Source organism: Artibeus jamaicensis, unplaced genomic scaffold (genome assembly GCF_021234435.1).
Source record: "Artibeus jamaicensis isolate MK-2021 breed Jamaican fruit bat unplaced genomic scaffold, CSHL_Jam_final contig_3109, whole genome shotgun sequence".
In the NCBI taxonomy this organism is placed as follows: Eukaryota; Metazoa; Chordata; class Mammalia; order Chiroptera; family Phyllostomidae; genus Artibeus; species Artibeus jamaicensis.
In genome coordinates, this window is record NW_026521716.1 from 2,337,967 (window position 1) to 2,355,154 (window position 17,188).

Genomic DNA, 17,188 nt, shown 5'->3' on the forward strand with positions numbered 1-17,188 from the left:
CTGGGCTTCAATAAATTACTTTACTTTTTAAAGATTTTATTTATATTTAGAGGGCAAGGGAGAAAGAGAGGGAGAGAAAAATCAACACGTGGTTGCCTCTCACACGCCCCCTGCTGGGGACCTGGCCCACAACCCAGGCATGTGCCCTGACTGAGGATTGAACCCGTGACCCTTTGGTTCGCAGGCCATCGCTCAACCCACTGTGCCACCCCAGCCAGGGAAATTTTAATTTAATTTAGAAGCAGAGCCTCTGCTGCCGCTTAGCAAAGCACAGGGCCCACCAGCAACGCAGAAGGCAGCTCCAGACGGCAGAGATGGTCAAAGTACCGGGACACATCGAGAACAACTGTGTGCCTGTGAACTTGGAAACCAAGGTGAAATAGACAAGCTTTATGAAAATGTAAACTGGCATGGAAAAGGTTTACAGAGCCCTGGCCAGTGTGGTTCAGCTGGTTGGGCATCACTCCATGAACGGAAGGGTCGGCCGTTGTTCAGGGCTCGTGCCTGGGTTGCAGGTCCGATCTCAGGTCAGGGCGCCCACTAGAGGCAACTGATGGACGTTTCTCTCCTCGTCTTTTCCCTCCCTTCTCCTGTCTCTAGAAGTATATACATCAAATCTCTTTTGAAAGTAGTATGGGGAAAACCCATCGGGGCCGACAGCTCGGTGGGGACCTTGTTAAGGGCAGGCTCCAGGCTCCGAGTTCTTGGCTTGGAAGACGGAAGGGAGAGCAGCCCTTCAGGCTCGCGTGCAGGCAGGCGGAGGGGCTGGTCCTGGCCGGTGCGGTGGTCACATTTCATTTCTGGGAGAGAGCAAAGGGAAGTGTGGGGAGAGCCCACTGATGCCAGAGATGCAGAAGAAATTGCTGCTCCTAATATATAAGAAGAGGGAAGATCTCCAAAACCATGGAAAGAGAGCTCTGGCTGGTGTAGCTCAGTGGATTGAGCGTGTGCCTGTGAACCAAAGGATTGCGGTTCGATTCCCAGTCAGGGCACATGCCTGGGCTGCGGGCCAGACCCCCAGTGAGGGATGATCAAGACGCAACCACACATTGATGTTTCTCTCCTTCTCTTCCTCCTTCCCTTCTCTGAAATAAATAAATAAATATTTTTTTAAACATGGAGAGAGAAATAGGGATGAACTTTAACGGTATTAAAGATAAAAAGTTGAAAAGCAATTCTGTTCCACAAGTGATATCACATCTTGTTTAAATTTTTACTACATACTTTTTTTAAATTTATTTTTTTAATTTTATTTAGTTATTTTTCAAGTACAGTTTTTTGTCTATTTTTCCCATCCCAGCCTCCCCCGCCCCTTGCTCCCCACCTCCCTCCCATTTCCACCCCCCTTAGTTCTCGTCCCTGTGTCCTTCCTATTTGTTCCTTTTTTTTTTTTTTTTAATTTGTCTTTAGAGGGGAAGGGAGAAGAGAGGGAGAGGAATATCAATGTATGGTTGCCTCTTGTGCATCCCCTGCTGGGAACTGGCCTGCAACCCAGGCATGTGCCCTGACTGGGAATTGAGCCATGATCCTTTGGTTCACAGGCCCATGCTCAATGCACTGAGCCACACCAGCCACAGCTTACTTTTTTGATTTTTAAAAATTTTATTTCTAGAGAGAGGGGAGGGAGAAAGAAAGGGAAACAGTATTCCATCCAGGCCTGTGCCCTGACCAGGAATCAGACCACTGAAGTTTGGGTTTGCAAGTGACCCCAGTGGGGCAGAGAAACATGGATCCATCAGTTGCTTCTCAAACACCGCCAGCCAGGGACCTAGCCCACAACCTGGGCCTGTGCCCTTTTAGTTGGCAGGCCTGCACTCAGTGTACTGGGCCACACTGGCTGAGGCGGTTCCCACGTTCTAGAGGGGAATAAACGAACATTCTACTGGAGGGAATCTATGAGGTCATAGAGGACTAGCATGTCTCTAATCCAGTGTGGCTGGTGTCCTTAGGTCCAGGGGACATTCGGGCACAGACAGGGAGATGAAATGAGATGTGGGGTGAAGCCTCTGCCTTCCAAGAAGGCCAAGGAGTCCGGGCAGCCCCAGCAGCTGGACAGACGGCTGCGCCCGACCTTGTCCGGGGTCCAGAGGGCCCACTTGCCTGCACCAGGACTCGGGGGCGGTCAGTGCCTGTTGAAGCTGCCAGCGCTGCCTGCTCACCTTCGTCTGTAAAGACAATTTCTTGGGGGGGCAAACGTGGAAAAAATCAGGACAAGGGCAAGGGCATAGTCAATGAAATATAATTAGGAAACCTTTTTTTCTTCTTTTTTTAATCCTCACCCGAAGACTTTTTTCATTGCCTCCAGAAAGGGAGATAGAGAAACGTGGGTGAGAGAGACGGGGAGGGAGGGAAGCACCCACTGCTCGTCTCCGGAACGCGCCCGACCCGGGAGGAACCCGCTCTGGGCGCGCACGCTGCCCGCGAATCCAGTTTAAGACAATTGTCACCGTCCCGACTAAACTTATGGGACCCCGCCCACGCGTTCGCCCCGCGGACCAGCTCAGAGCCGCCGGAGCCGCAGGGCCCGCCCCCCGATGCCCGCGGGCCCCGCCCCGTCAGGCCACCCGGGCGCGTCCGCCATTTTTCCGCGATGTCCTGGTGGCTGCGGATCCTGCTGCTCACGGCCGCGGTGAGTAGCTTTGTGGCCCCGGGGGCGACCCCCGGCGAAGCTGAGGAGACTCCGTGCCCGGGGCGGGGGTCCCGACCCCCGCCTTCCCAGTCCTGCCGGGTCCCGGCCGCCGGGACGAGCGCCAGCCGGGCGGCCTCCGGGGACTCGGGCAGTGGTCTTCCGCCTTTTCGGCGCCGGGGACCGGTTTCTCCATGGGCGAGGGGCGGACAGGAGGCGAGCTCCGGCCAGCTTCGCTCGAGGCCGGCTTCCTAGCCAGTCCCGGGCGGTAACGGGCCCCGGCCCCGGGGGCCGAGATCGCCTCCCCGGGCAGAGTGCAGAGTGCAGAGTGCTCTGGGCTGCGTCGCCCCGCATCCCGGGGTGCGCGCCCTGGTACAGGTCACGGGGGCGCAGGGCGGCTCGAGGTGGCTCCCCGTTTTCCGCGGGGAATGGAGACTGTCCACCTTCCGCCCAGGCCTCCGTGGACGCAGCGGGCGGACTCCCTGCCGGTGCGGCGGTCCGGCGCTGCGGGCAGAACTTGGGGTGCTGGCGGGTGTTGGTTTCACGGGGAAGGGGAGGAATTCCCCAGCCAAACCCACACCGTCCGCAGGTGGGGCGGAGATTTTTATTTTAATAAGGAGTGTCTTTTATTTTCAAAAAATCTGCTTGGGCGTTTTTAACCATCTACCTGAAAAAACGGTTGCCTGCAGCTACCCTGTTTGGAGTGTCACGGTTTCCACAATTACAGGGTCACAGTAGGTGACCACCACAGTAGGTGGTTTAGTTTTTTTTGTTTTTCTTTTGTTTTGTTTTTTTTTTTGAGAGAGAGAGAGGCTAAGGGAGGGAGAAAAAGGACAATGTGACCCTCGCCCCCAACCAAGGACCCGGTCGGCAACCCCGGCCCCAACCGGGAATCAAACCTTCAAGCTGTGGGTGTGGATTATGGGACGAGGCCCAACCCGCAACTCGGAGATGATGTCCTGCTCCAGTCAGGTCTCTCCCCTCTGACCTTGCAGAGGGGCCCTGACAAGCCAGTCTGCCCCCAGCCCAGCCCCAGCCCAGCCCCAGCCCCAGCCCCAGCCCCAGCCCCAGCCCAGCCCCAGCCCAGCAGCCGCCTCCGCCCTGTGGCAGCAGCTTCCAAGCACCTGTGTGTAGTGAGCCCGGCCGGCGCGCACCCAGCCCCTGGGTGTTGTCAGTGAGACCCGGCCTCTTCCTGTCCTGACCTCCACCTGCTGCCCCTTCTGGATTCAGCCCAGCAGCCCGCCGGACAGGGGCACAGGGCACACGCCTCTGTCCTGTCCGTCACACTGGGCAGCCCCTGGAACCCCTGAGCCAGGTCCCCTGCGCTGTGCCTTTCCACAGCAGGCTGTGGTGGCCTGTGACTCTTCCTGGCTTCACGCACCCCTCTACTCCATGGGGGAGGGCCGGCCGGCGGAGGTGGCAGGATCTCGGTCACTCCTGTCCTCAGCTTCCTCCAGGCTCCCCGGGGCCTCCTCAGCGGGGCCTCCCAGGGCTCCACAAGTGCCAGGGGCTGCGATTCCCACAGGGCACTGGGGGATGGGTGGGCGAGCCTTTGGGGCCCTCCTAGGACAGGAGGGCGGGGACTGGCAGGGACCGCTCAGCCAGAGGGGCTGGGGGTGTGTGGAGAACAGGGGCTTTTGGGGAGGAGGGAGACTCCGCTGGGTGAGCCCCTGGGAAGGCGGGGCGAGGTTGGCGGTGGGTGGGAAGGTGGGGGTCGCTTGGTCATCTGCAAGGGAGTGGCTGTGGGAGGTGCACTGGGTGCTCACGTCTGGTGTGAAAGTTACAGGGGCACCCTGAGAACTCAGCAGACAAGAGAAATAGTATTTGGAAGCAGTACTTAGAACTATATACCAGAAACTGGTACAACCTTATTAACCAATGTAACCCCAGTAGATTCAACAAAATAAAGATATTTTGATGCAGTATTTTTAAATGAAAAATTCATGCAAAAAAAAGGAAGCATGATGGAAAACTTAGACGTATTTTTTTAAAGATTTCATTTATTTATCTTTAGAGGGGAAGGGAAGGAGAGAGGGAGAGAAACATCAATGTATGGTTGCCTTTCATGCATCCCCTGCTGGGAACTGGCCTGCAGGGAACCGGCCTGCAACCCCGGTATGTGCCCTGACTGGGAATCGAACCGCGATTGTCTAGTTCACAGGCCCGCGCTCAATCCACTGAGCTACACCAGCCAGGGCTTGGAAAACTTAGACGTATTTTAAATAGAGGCAGAACACGGGCCTGCCTGCGGCCTGACGCTGCCCCCTAGGTGCACACCCTGGCCCCCCACCCGTTCCCATAAAGTGTCGTTTACAACAGCTGGCCCCATTGACACAGAGGACACCCTCCTGGCTGTGGCCCCACCAAAGCCCCCAGGCGAGGGGCGCAGTGCTGGGCCGATGGCCGTCCACCCCCACTCACACGTGTCCACTCGGAGGGCGCGGGCATCTGTGGGGAGCAGAGGCCTCGGTGGGTGAAGCCAGTTTCCCATCATCACCACAGGTGGCCGTGGTGCCCCGTGAGAGACCCTGTGAATCTGACCAGTATGAGCTGCATGGCCTCTGCTGCGACTTCTGCCCGGCCGGTGAGTGTCAGGACGGGCCCCCACGCCTTGGCTGCCTGACCCCGGGGCCGGGGGCATTTAGCCCCCAGATCAGAGCTGCGGGTGTGCCTTGTGGGTGGGCCTTTCCCCGGCAGGTACCCACCCCCGACCCGGCACCCTCTTCATGCTCCCAGGGTCCAGAGGGCGCCTGTGCTTCCTTTGAGGTGGGCAAGGCACATTCACTGCACCTGTAGGGCAGGCGTGGGGTGCGAGCCCATGGGGGTGCGAGCCCAGCCCCTTCAGGTGCTGGTGCAGACTCCTGAGGACGGGGAGGCGGCCACCGCTGCCCCCTGGCCAGCAGCTGGAGCCACCGGGCCCCAGGGCCTGCTTGGCCTACCCTCCAACCACGCCCCTTGGGGCCCATCTCCACCAGGCACCTGGGCCCTCTGGGGGACCTGGTCAGGCCAAGGCCCCTACATCAGCAACCCTGTGACTGCACGTGGTCCGGGACCCTGCCTTCCAGGGTCTCCTCCCTGACGGGGTCGGCCCCACAGTGCGCCATCACCCCTGACCCTGCCCCCCACCCTCACTCGCACCTCCATTCAGCCACATCCTGAGACTTCATGGGGCTCCCAGCTCAGGCACTGACCCCACTCCCAGACCGCTCACACCTGTGGATACACCCCACACGTGCACCAACACGCTTGCTCACTCACCTGCACACCTGAGTCACACGCACCTGCACGCGCCACATTCAGGAACGAACAACGGTCCAGCGTGACACCACCTGAGCTCTCGGCGTGTTGCACCGTGTGCATGTACAGTGCGCGGTCTGCGCCCGCGGCAGAGGCCCGTTTCTGGATGATGACCAGGGCTTTCCTGGGCACCAGCCCAGATGCTGCGGAGCAGCCCCGGGCACTGGGGGGCTCCGGGGTGCACACTCGGCACCCCTCTTCCCACAGCCGCAGCATCTCGAGAAGGGCCGAGGGTAGTCAGGTCCCCAGTCCCTGGGACACGTGGAGCCGGGAATCAGTCCAGAAGGTCCCAAGGAGACTGGACTGAGGGTCGGTGCTGTGCTGGGGACCGGCCGCCAGGCGCTGTGGCACCTCCTCAGGCAGGGGCCGCAGGGACCAGGTGTGGTCTGTGCCCTGGCCCCACCTCTCCTCTGTCCCACCCCTCCCTCAGGCTCCTACGTCAGCAGACACTGCGATGTGGACCGCGTCACGGAGTGCAGCCCGTGCGAGCCGGGCTCCTTCACCGCCCACCGCAACCGGGAGACCAGGTGCCTGTCCTGTGCCGAGTGCCGGGATGGTGAGTGGGCGCAGTGAGGCACAGGGGTCCCTTGGTTTTTGCAGCCCACCCCGCTTGGACCGGCTGGTAGGAATGACCCCAAGGGCAGGTGTCACAGGTGAGCAGGGTGACGGGGTGTCCAGGACACGTGTCTGCCACGATGACACGGAGTCTGTGGTGAAAGGACCCACCTGAGGTCCCAGGGATTCGCGGTCCGAGAGAGGGACACGCACCAGGTTCTGCACGCCAGCAGCAGAGCATCTTTAAAAATGTGACTTTGGAAGAAAGGCACCGTTCGCATCGGCAAGGACAAAGATGAGGCACTTGGAGAAGAATCTAGCAAAGGGTGTGCGAAGTGCTTCTGGAACAAACCTCTAAGGACGCCCCAGTGTGCGGAGCCCTGGGCACAAAGCTAAGGAGGAAGAGTCTGGTTCTTCACGGAGAGGGTCAGAGGTCGGCGTCCCCACCCGCTTCGGGGGCACCGGTCAGCCCTGCCGCGCTCCCCCACACAAGCAGTTTTTCCTTTTCAGAAACCCCAGCAGGGCTTTCGTGAACCCAGACATGCCGATGACCGCGAGGCCCAGCTGGCTCCTGGCTCTCCCACCCGTTGGGTCTGCGCAGACAGGGAGCGGAGCTGGGCTCGCCGTCCCACTGGGGTGCACGGCACAGCCACGGGGCCAGAGCACAGCGCCCCACAGACGGGCCACAGGGTGTGGCCTGGTGAGCGCGCCCCCACAGCCAGACCCTCAGATGCTGCTGGGGTGGATCGCTGCCTCTCCCCCCCGGGAAACATCCCAGGGCCCGACAGAGAGTGCCACTGCCCCGTGTCACCACCCACTGAACACCTGCTGCCGCATCAGGGCCGCAAGCGGCAAGGAGGACTCGAGCAGGAGAGAGAAAGGGTGCCTGTGGGCGCAGGGCGTGAGAACCTCTGCGTGTCGGCCGTGAAAAGGTCAACGGCCGTGAAAAGGCCAACGGCCAGAGAGAGGCGGGCAGTGCGGCTGTGTTCCAACTGACAACTCCCGTCTCAAAGGCGCCCACGGGTGACAGGTTCATCGTGACATGAAGAGCGTTGTTACCCTGGGGACAACACAGGGATTTAGACCCAGGACGCACAGGGGAGCCTGTCGGCCGCCCCGGAACAGGCGTAAGCGGGTTTCCGTGGATCCAGAAGATCAGTGGGCGTTCCGACACCCTGGCACGGGAAGACCTGTGCCCTTCTGTGCCCGATGGCAGCCCCGTCCCAGGAGTTCATGCCGCGTGTCGTGGGGCATTGAGGGCTCAGGCAGGGGTGGGGGGTGCAGCGTCAGGGCCAGACTTCGACTGGCAGCTTGGGCTGGACCTGGCCCCTCTTCCCCGTGTGTGCTGACGGCTGGGGACAGTGTGCAGTGGCATCACCAGGAGCCACCCCTGAGCACGGACAGAGCAGTGGGCGTAAAGCCCCGCGTGGCCTCGCACTCTGCCCCGCAGTGAGACTGCGCCCCCACACAGGAGTGCGCCCCAGAGCAGTGTGCACGGCACGTCCGTCCAGTCCACGCTGAGCACGGGGTTGGTGGGCAAAGCACTGACCTGGAGCTGTGGGATCCGGGGACTTCTGCGTGTAGGTGACCGTTTGGTCTCCAGTGGACATGGTGGTCCCACGTGACTCATATCTAGCTCACGGATAGTCATACTATTTCAGTGGGTGGGAAGGGAAGGCTGGGCTGCTTGGGCCGGCGGTTTTGAAACCTGCCCCCCTCCACAAAGGGGTCCGCCCCAGGGAGGCTGCAGGGCCCAGGGGCTCGCACAGGGCGCCCTCCGAGGGACCGCAGGGCTCCGCCAGCAGGTGGCAGTGGGAGGGGTTCTCTGTGCTCTGTCCTCCCGGGTGGGCTCCTGGCAGGAGCACCCAGTGACGCTCACCTTTCCTTTGGGGACAGACTGTGGAAGGAGCACACTGGGGGTGTTTCTGTGGAGTGGGCTGCAGCCCCTGCACAGACGCCCCGATTGCAGGGACTGAGGTCTGGTCGTTCCCTGGTCCTCTCTGAGTACGAGAACGAGGGGAGGGAGCAGGTCCGATGCCTGCGACTGAGTGGCCGGAGGTGGCCGGCGTGGGAGGGGACAGGGCCCCACCCCTGGTGACTGACCCCCAGCCTCCCACCGAGCAGATCAGGAGATGGTCTCCGACTGCACCCAGAACAGCGACCGGCGGTGCCAGTGCAAGACGGGGAGCTTCTACTGCGACTCCGAGGACTGCGTGGAGACCTGCTACCGCTGTTCCAGGTGCCGCCTTGGGGCCCCGCCCACTGCTGTGCTCTGGACACGCAGGGAGCCGCCCCCTTGGGTTTCCCATCTGTGAAGTGGTACCACCTGCCAGGTCCGGGCCCTGAGGGTTCAGTCAGACAAATGGCCTGGCCGTTTCCTCCTGTGGCCACCCTGGGCCCGTGCTCAGTTGCTCCCGAGTGGGGAACCTGTTCCTCCCCCAGTGACCTGGCCCATGGCAATGTGGAGGGCTGCAGGTGGAGCTAGAGGCCTCAGTCCCCCTAGTGCTGGGGACAGTCGCAACTCACTGACAGTGACGGTTCCCTGAGGGTTGAGGGCGTCAGGGGCTATCGTAGGCAGGACTCTGGAGCAGAGGCCCTGAGGGAGAGTAGATGGGAGCCATAGAAAGTTCTGGAGGAAGGGAGCTCTGGGCATGGAGAAGAGCAGTGAGTACCATGCCCCGGGACAGCTGAATGGCCCGTCACTCCCTCTGTCCCAGCCTCTGTCATAGAGCATCAGCACTGCTGGCTTTAAACAACACAGAAATGGGTCCTTTCGCAGTTCTGGAGACCGGAAGTCCCACATCCAGATGTCACCCGGCCACACCCCCTGGGAAGGCTCTGGGGACAATGCTTCCTGCCTGTGCGACTTTGGGTGGTGGCCGGCGCTCCTTGACTTGTAGGCGAGTGGCTGCGCCCTCTCCTCCTGTCTGCCCAGCACCTTCGGCACCTGTCGGCGTCTCTGCTCTGCTACCTCTCTGTGCACAGTTCTCCTCCCTATGGGACAGGGTCTCTGAGGAAGGCCTGCCCTCTCTGGTACGACCTCCTCGTAGCGTGGTTTCGCCCACAAGTCCACATTTCCTGATGCGGTTTCCTTCTGAGTTTCCTGGTGGGCGTGGATGGGGGGGCCCTTCCGGGGGACATTGCAGTGGTAACGCCTTTTGCAAAATAGCTCCCTTTTATGAGGCTCATTGGGGAGGGGGCTCATCTATACAGCTCTGACCTCATTGAACTGTCAGCTCTCGTACCTGACAAGTCCAAAGTCAGGGCAGCCTGCAGGTCTGGTTAGATCAAGGCTCTGGCTCCTCTCGCCTCGCTTGCTGTCCCCGTCTCCGTGGGCTTCATCTTGGGGTTGACCTCCCTCTCCGTAAGAGACTGCTACAGAAGGCCCCATCCGAGAGCCACGCACAGCCAAGTTCAGGAACAGGCAGGGGGCGCTCTTCCCCAGACATCAGAGAACACCTAGCCCCACGCTCCCCAAACCGCTGTGGGCCAGATAACCTGCGAAATGCCAGGCACAGGTGGCTTGGAGCTGGGGGCCATCCTGAGACCAGAGTGAGGCCGGGCAGGGAAGTGACACTCGGGTCTCTTCACCCTGTCCTCCCAGGTGTGATGGCCCCATCCTGGAGACATGCAATGCCACACGGAACACCATTTGTGCCAAGAGAAATCCAGAGTCAGGTAAGAACCCCATGCCACCTGTCTGCTCCGGATGGGCAAACAGGTGCGTGGTTTGGCCTCGTGGGCCATGCTTGTGGTCCTCGGCTCTGCCGCTGGAGTCACCAACCCGGGGACAGCAGGCGCCCGGGTGCTTGGCTGTGTGCCGGCGAGACTTCGTTTACAGAGCTGGGCAGTGGGCCGAAGACAAAGTCCCCTGCTACAGCAAACAAACAAAGCCCTTGGGGACCAGCTGCGGCTTCCCCGTCCTCGCCCCCTGAGGTGGGGCTCTGCCCCCTGGGGAGACAGGGTTGCCCACCACTGCCGTCCCGCCTCACATTCGGGGGGGTCACCATGGGGGGCCGAGGAGCTGTTTCCAGGAGGCCCGCGGGCGCCTCTGTTCCTGCACACTCGGCCTCTGGGTCTCTGTCACATCGTCCCCGAGGCCCTGGCAGGTCCCTGCCCTCGCAGGCACTCAGGCATGCCCCTGGGGCATCCCCTGGCCTGTGTCCTGGGCGGAAAGGTGAGCAGGCTGCCCAAGGCCCCTGGGGCTTGCGTGGGGCCCGTGCAGGACTGCAGCCTGTTTGCCCGTCAGCTCGGGGTTCCCGTCGGCTTGGGGTTCCCGTCAGGACAGCTTCCGGTTTTCGTTGTGGGCCCTCAACACTGGTGACCGCACGCAGGCTCAGGACATGGGCCCCTGCTCTGGACCTGCGCCTGCCAGGGCGGGCACCTTTGTTCTCAGCCGGTGGGCCGTCCGTCCCCACTGTCCTCTGTGGTCAGCGCTGTTGGAGTCCCCGTGCAGAAGCAGCGCACGTCCGCGAGGGGGGTCAGGTGACCGGCCAGAAGCCTTTGGGTTTCCTTCCCCAGTGCTCCAGGAGCTGGGTTTTTGCGGGGTGAGGGAGGGTCGTGGTTCGGCGCGGTTCTCCCACACACGCTGAGGCCCAGCACTGCGTGAGCAACAGCGAGCCTCCCTGCATCCCCAGCACAGGGCTGAGCGCTCCGCGCCCTGAACGGCGGGGACGGTCGCCATGCTGGAGCCTCTGCCTCGTTCTCCTCAGCGCCATCAGGGCTGCTCACGGACGTGGGGTGTCGGCTTCCACTAAAAATTGACTCAAAACCGCACAGACACTAGAGAACATTTTAATGCCCCAAAAAGCCGAAGTTAGGGCCCAACTGGAGAGTAAGGCAAGTGGGCGGAGATCAGTGGCATCGTTGGGGAGCCGTAGGTGTCCTTCTGTCCCAGCGGGGGCTGCATGTCACACTCCAATGAGCCTGGGCTGCCCTGTGTCTGTGTCTCTTGCTCCCTGTTGGAGCTGTGATGTTACCGGGGGGAAAGCAGGTCCCCTGAGTGCTGCCCACTGGGTGTGGATGCTGCCCTGTCCCTTGGGCCACCTTGAACAGGCTTTGCTCTGGGCGGGACGGCTGTCCTCTGGGACCCCAGGACCTTGGCCACCCCTCTGGGAAGACAGTCACCTCCTCCGGCCCCTGGGAGAGCATTGGGCCCTGGAGACAGGACGCTGTCCTCCGTCCGGTGGCACTGCCCTCAAGCAAGGGGACATGCTGACGAGGCTGTGGCACTCTCTGCCCCTTCCAGGGGACCTACCCAGATCCTCCAACGTTTGGGCTGTGGCAGTGCCCGTGAGCATCATCCTTGTCACCATCGCCGTCGCCGTCACGGTCGTCTGCTGCAGGAGACCAGGTGAGGTGAAGCTGTCCTGCCACCACACCAGGGGCTTCTGCTGAGGACCTGGGCCCGGCTGTCCACCTGGTGTCTTCGCCGCAAACACGCCCGGGCTCACGTTCTAACACGGCCCCTGTGCTGGGCCGGTGCTCAGGGCGGGGAGCCGGGCGCTGCGTGTCCCCAACCCGGCGCAGGGCTGCACACGAGTCCCCGGGCAGCGGGTGCAGGCAGGGCCCCGCTGCCACCCGGGCAGGTGGGCACCCCACAGACACTCACACCTCCTGTGTTCACAGGTGTGCAGCTTCCCCACGTGCTGGTCCATTGGTTGAAACGTGAGTCCATTTTATTTGTTATGATCTCCAGGCTTTGGCCTCACACGAGTCCTTGTCCAGGGAAGGTCAGTCATAGTCACGTGCCACATGACAGCAGGGACAGGCCTCCGAGACAGGCGTTCTTGGGCGATTTTGTGTGGAGCAGACATCACAGGAAGCACGCACACCTGGAGGGCGGGCCCACCACACACCGGGGCTGTGGGGTGCAGCCTGCTGCTCCGGACGGCCCACCCGCACAGCACGCAACTAAACCCGCCCGCGGTGGGGTCAGGCTGGAGGGGGCGACGCAGTCACCCACGTGGCGAGCACGTGCCTGCGGCCACCGCGAGCATCACCCCAGCTGCTGCCCCCAAACGCGGGTGGAAGCAGAACCAGCACACGGGAGCAGCACGGTGCAGGGGGCATGCACCCCGGAGCGCGGGCTCGTGGTCGCCAAGGGGGGCGTCGCCCAGAACTGAGCTGGTCACGTTTCCACACGACTGCCACGCGGCACCTTGGTTCACATCAGCATCGCCACGGCCACGAGTGTGGTGCCCTGTTGCCCCGGGACAGGGCCCTTTCGGGGCGGGTGGCGGCACCCCAGCAGCATCACCTTCTGCGGGGCCACCGTCCTGCTTGGGCCCCGTGGCTGAGCGAGGCGTCCATGTGTGGTGCGTGGCCGTGTGTTTATTTCCTTTTCTTCCATTTGATTTCAGACGAGTCCAGGGACGCAGGTGACCCGGTAAGCACCACCTGGGGGTTTCTCAGTGGCAGCTTTAGGCCATGAGGGCAGAGGGGACACCCAGGGTGGGCATGAGGCACCAGACCAGGCCCCGGGCCCCCAGCCCGGTGTGCACAGCTCAGCCTTTCGGATGGCGTCTGCTCCCCCCACTGGAGCCCGGAGCGACTGTGCTGGGGAAGACCCCGCTCTGCAAGACCCTGCTCTGCTGGTCTAGACCACGGGGCACACACAGGGCTGCACAGGGCACAGGGCTGGTATGGTTTCCCAGGGCTGCAGAAACATGCTCCCCAACTGGGGGTAAAAGACACGGAACTGACGGTCTCCCGGATGTGGAGGCTGGAAGTCTGATCCAGGTGTTCGGTGGGGGGGGGGCGGGGGGCTGGCTTCCTCCGAGGCCCTGGGGCAGGTCCTACCCGTCTTGGCACTCACCTCGTCTCGGGTGGCCAGCTGTCCTGGGTGCCCCTTGGCGTGGGCACCCATCGGTCAGCACCGACCTCTTCCCTGTGGGTCTGTCTCCTGATGACCCTTGGTGGGCACTGAACGCAGGGCCCAGTCTCGTCCAGTACGGCTCCCTAGTCTGCAAAAGCCGCATTCCCAGGTCCCAGGGATCCGGGTGCAGACCTGTCTTGCTGGGTCCAACCACAGCCCCGCTGTGTGGGAAGCTCCTCGGAGTTGGGGGCGGAGCCTGCACCTGACCCCACTAAGTACTTTCCCTGCTGCCACACGGCCCCGGCCGACCTGTCACACAAGGTGGCATTTCCCGAGAAGTGTTTGGGCAGGGCCATGGTGCAGGCCCCTGCCACCAGAAGTCACAGCTTTGCTCTTCAGTCACAGGGAGGCACCCTGCCCACGGACTCAGAGCCCGGCCAGCCAGCTGCCGGCGGGGACAACACACCACTGCTGGAACCCCAGGGCCCAGCCAGGGCGCCCTCTGAGGACCCTGAGGGAGGGGCGGAGCTGCAGGAGGTGGTGCTCACGGGAGGCGGGGCCTCCCCGGAGCAGGCGCTGCAGACCCCGGTTCCCTCAGCCCCCGGGGGCCCGGACCAGGCTGGGGCTGCAGCCCCCCTCCACGCCCTGGAGCAGGTGAGGGGCGTCTAGGTGGGCGTGAGGGCAGGGACGCCTGCGTGTGTGGCGCACAGGCCGTGTGCGTGCAGGGCGGGTGCACAGTGCTACCCTGCGTTCCCTGACTACTTCTCCGAGCTTCCCCTGGTGACCACAAGACCGTGCCTGGCTGAGACTAACTGTGTCGTCCTTCTGTCGTGGGGCTGTGGTGAGGGCATGACACCTGAGTAGGACTTGAGAAGATGAGCAGACTTCCTATGTAGCCCCGGGGTGGAGGACCTTCCCGAGGGCAGGGGGGACTGCCCCAGAGGGGTGCAGAGCTTGCCTGGCACCCAGCACACTGGGTGTCCCCGAACTGGAGAACTGCTTTCTCACGGGCCTTCCACGGACAGGCGTCCTCTCCCTCAGTAGTGTCCCCAGCCAGATAGGCCACTCCCAGGTGACATCCTTCTCCTGTTCCAGTCCCGCCCTCTAGGGCAGGTAGCAGGAACCCCACTGTTTCCCCGGCCCAGGCAGTGTCCTGGGGGAGTGTGACCCAGGGGACAGGTGGGCTGTGAGCTCTGCTCCTTCTGAGAGGCCAGGCCACATGCCCAGACGCTGACAATGGACAGCTGCTCCCACCCGCCTGCCTCACCCACCCCAACTCCGGAGGCTCTGTTCCCGCGGGACCCCGTCAGGAAGCTGCCCCTGTGTCTCTTCCCGGAACAATTTTATTCCCTTCTCTTCACAGCAATACAAACAAAAGTACGTTTTGAAGGACGGGTCCCCTGAGGGTAAGTTGCCTGAAGTCTTCCTTTATAGTGACCGTTCAGGGATGAGGTCAAGACCCAGTGTCCTTCCTCCTGGGAAGCGGGACCCTGGGCCCGCAGGAAGCTCAGGGACGTCCTGTGGGCATCAGACTCTCGGCCCAACACTCACCACCCGCATCAGGGCAGACGCAGGTGGCCCCGAGTTACTGCTAATCCACGAGTTTGAGCAGGGATGTGGGTGTCCGGTGGGAAGGCCTGGGTGACCCTGGCCTGGTGAGTCCCGGGGGCTGCGGCGCTGCAGTCTGGGACAGGAGAGTGCAGGTCTCCTGCAGCTCAGGTGACGGGCCAGGTGCTGCTTATACTCTGGTCCTCTGAGAGCTTAGGGGGACCCGCCACGTGACATCCAAAGGTGGGGCAGTAGGGAGCCCAGCGAGGATACCGACCTCTCCCTGCTGCCCCCACAGCCCCTCTGGTCCCGCTGCACAGGAGGGGGCCACCTCAGAGGACACATCACCCCCGGGGCTTCCCACCCTCTGGCCCCCAGGCCCTTCTGCCAGACTCACTGGTTCCATGTGAAAGAGCGTCGGGCCCGTCAGGAGCCCGGCCAGGTCACGTCCTACTGCGTTCTCCTGTCCCCGAGCCTGGTCCCTCCTGTGAGGGCAACCTGGGCGCCCATAGCTTCTCCCTGCCCTGGGTCCTGGTTGCCAGCTGGACGCTCACAGCACACAGCTCACGCCACACCTGCCTTCCAGGAACAAGGCCAAGTCTCCCTTCTTGCTTTTCCTTTTCAGCCACGAACAGGATCTACTTCGAATTCGGGCAGGAGGTTCCCAGAAGTCACTGGAGGATGTTCATGAGGTTGGCGGGGCTGGAGGAGAACGACATCGTCATTTGTGAGCACGAGAACCCGGGGAACCTGCCGGAGCAGCACCACAGGATGCTGCTGCGCTGGCAGAGCAAGCTGGGGCGGGCGGCGACCCCGTTCAGGCTCATGGCAGCCCTCTGTAAGATGCAACTGCGGGAATGTCTGGAAAATATTATAAACAAGCTGGCTGCGGAGGATATCTTAGGTAGTAAGGATGCAGAGCCCCCGAACTAGTCAGCCTTTTTTGCAACGGCTGTGACTTAGCGGCATCCTGGGGTCTGGCCTCCCCCAGGTCCCTTTCTGTGGGTGCCTTCACAGATCCCAGATGGGACGGAGCCCCTCCATGTCCAAGTAGCCTCTACGGGAAGCTTCTTCTGGGGGGCCCTCTGCCTGCGGCCCATGTGGCCCACGGGCTGCCATCAGGGGACTCCGGGGGCCTGAGCTGCTCAGGGAGGACCCGCTGGGTGTACTCAGTGGGCCCACGAGCCGTGGCCTCCTCACGGACACAGGCCAGGAGGGCTGGCTGGTCATCTGTGTGACCCCAGTAGCTCACTCCTTGTTCTCCCAGGCACTGCGTTGTCTCTGGGCTTCTACTTGGGAGTGCCATACCTGGGTGACACTTATAAGTCAGTTCACAACAGACAAACCAGCGGCTACTCTAGCTGTCACTAGGTCAGCTGGGGTGGGGCATGGGGACAGTTATTGTCACATGCCAGCTATTAGAGGCCTTTGTCCAGTTCTCTAAATGTTTAAGCATATGTGATATTTCTAGTTTTATTGAAGTGGTAAAACTTCTCTTCCATAGCATTTTTACATGTTTGTATAACTTTTTTCACCCAGTAAAATTTATATTCTAAATCGTGTTTTCTGTCATTCTTGTTGTGGGGACAACTTTGGGTGTGTTGTCCTTGGAAAGTGACATTGTGCACAGAGCGTCACAGGAACCTAGTTTGGTTTGTGGGTGCAGGGCCCCAAAACTGGGGCCGCTGCTGTCGGGGGCCGCCCTCCACGAGCTTTCCTCGACCCACCTGGGCCCCGAGCAGTGGCAGTGATGGGAGAGCAGATGGCGGGCACCTGGTGCATGGACTGAGCAGAGCGGCGGCCAGGGGTGCGCAGGTTGTAACACAGTTGGAAAGGACACAGTCTGGCATCACTCACAGTGAGCGAGGGGCTGTGCCCTGGTTGCACAGAAAGTCACCGCTGAACCAGGGAAGATGCCAGGGTGGGGGGCACCGAGGGGCAGTTTTCAGAGAGGCAGAGGGATGTGTCGCAGACACGGAATCCAGTGACAGGTGACCTTGTGTGTGTGGCTTCTCTCGTTCAGGCTCCTGTCCTCAGCCTGCCAGGGCGCCACCTCTGTGTGACCAAGTGACACTCAGGTGCAGACAAACGTGGTGGTGGTCACTCTCCTGCTCATGGACTCGGGGACATTTTTAGACACACAGACCCTGAGCCCCAAATGCTGTATGACAAGGACAGCTTCTTAGTATGTGGTGGTGGGGACCCTGGATGTCCCCAGGCCCAGGAGGAGTTGGGCCCTGATATCACAGCAGACACAGAAATGAACTCACAACGACCCAAAGGCCTCCCTGCAAGGTCTGAACACGACCAAACCCCTGGAGGGGTCAGAGGGGACGTCTCACGAT

At 61.6% G+C, this 17,188-nt stretch overlaps 1 protein-coding gene across 1 annotated transcript; it reads left to right on the top strand.

The window, feature by feature from the left end:
* Positions 1 to 2,535: 2,535 nt before the first annotated feature.
* On the top strand, positions 2,536 to 16,400 carry LOC119041884 (tumor necrosis factor receptor superfamily member 1A-like). Its single transcript, XM_053662923.1, has 11 exons — positions 2,536 to 2,629; positions 5,129 to 5,210; positions 6,354 to 6,479; positions 8,603 to 8,717; positions 10,083 to 10,156; positions 11,727 to 11,831; positions 12,107 to 12,145; positions 12,841 to 12,866; positions 13,695 to 13,949; positions 14,659 to 14,701; positions 15,469 to 16,400. Exons 1-11 carry the CDS (start codon positions 2,591 to 2,593, stop codon positions 15,774 to 15,776), a joined length of 1,212 nt encoding a protein of 403 aa, XP_053518898.1. The 5' UTR covers positions 2,536 to 2,590; the 3' UTR covers positions 15,777 to 16,400.
* Positions 16,401 to 17,188: the final 788 nt, after the last annotated feature.

Excerpts from the sequence above, each read along its gene's own strand:
- LOC119041884 (XM_053662923.1), top strand. The coding sequence starts at position 2,591 with ATGTCCTGGTGGCTGCGGATCCTGCTGCTCACGGCCGCG. Across the intron at positions 12,867-13,694 it reads CCAGGGACGCAGGTGACCCG|TCACAGGGAGGCACCCTGCC; the intron begins GTAAGCACCACC and ends TTTGCTCTTCAG. Across the intron at positions 13,950-14,658 it reads CCCTCCACGCCCTGGAGCAG|CAATACAAACAAAAGTACGT; the intron begins GTGAGGGGCGTC and ends TTCTCTTCACAG.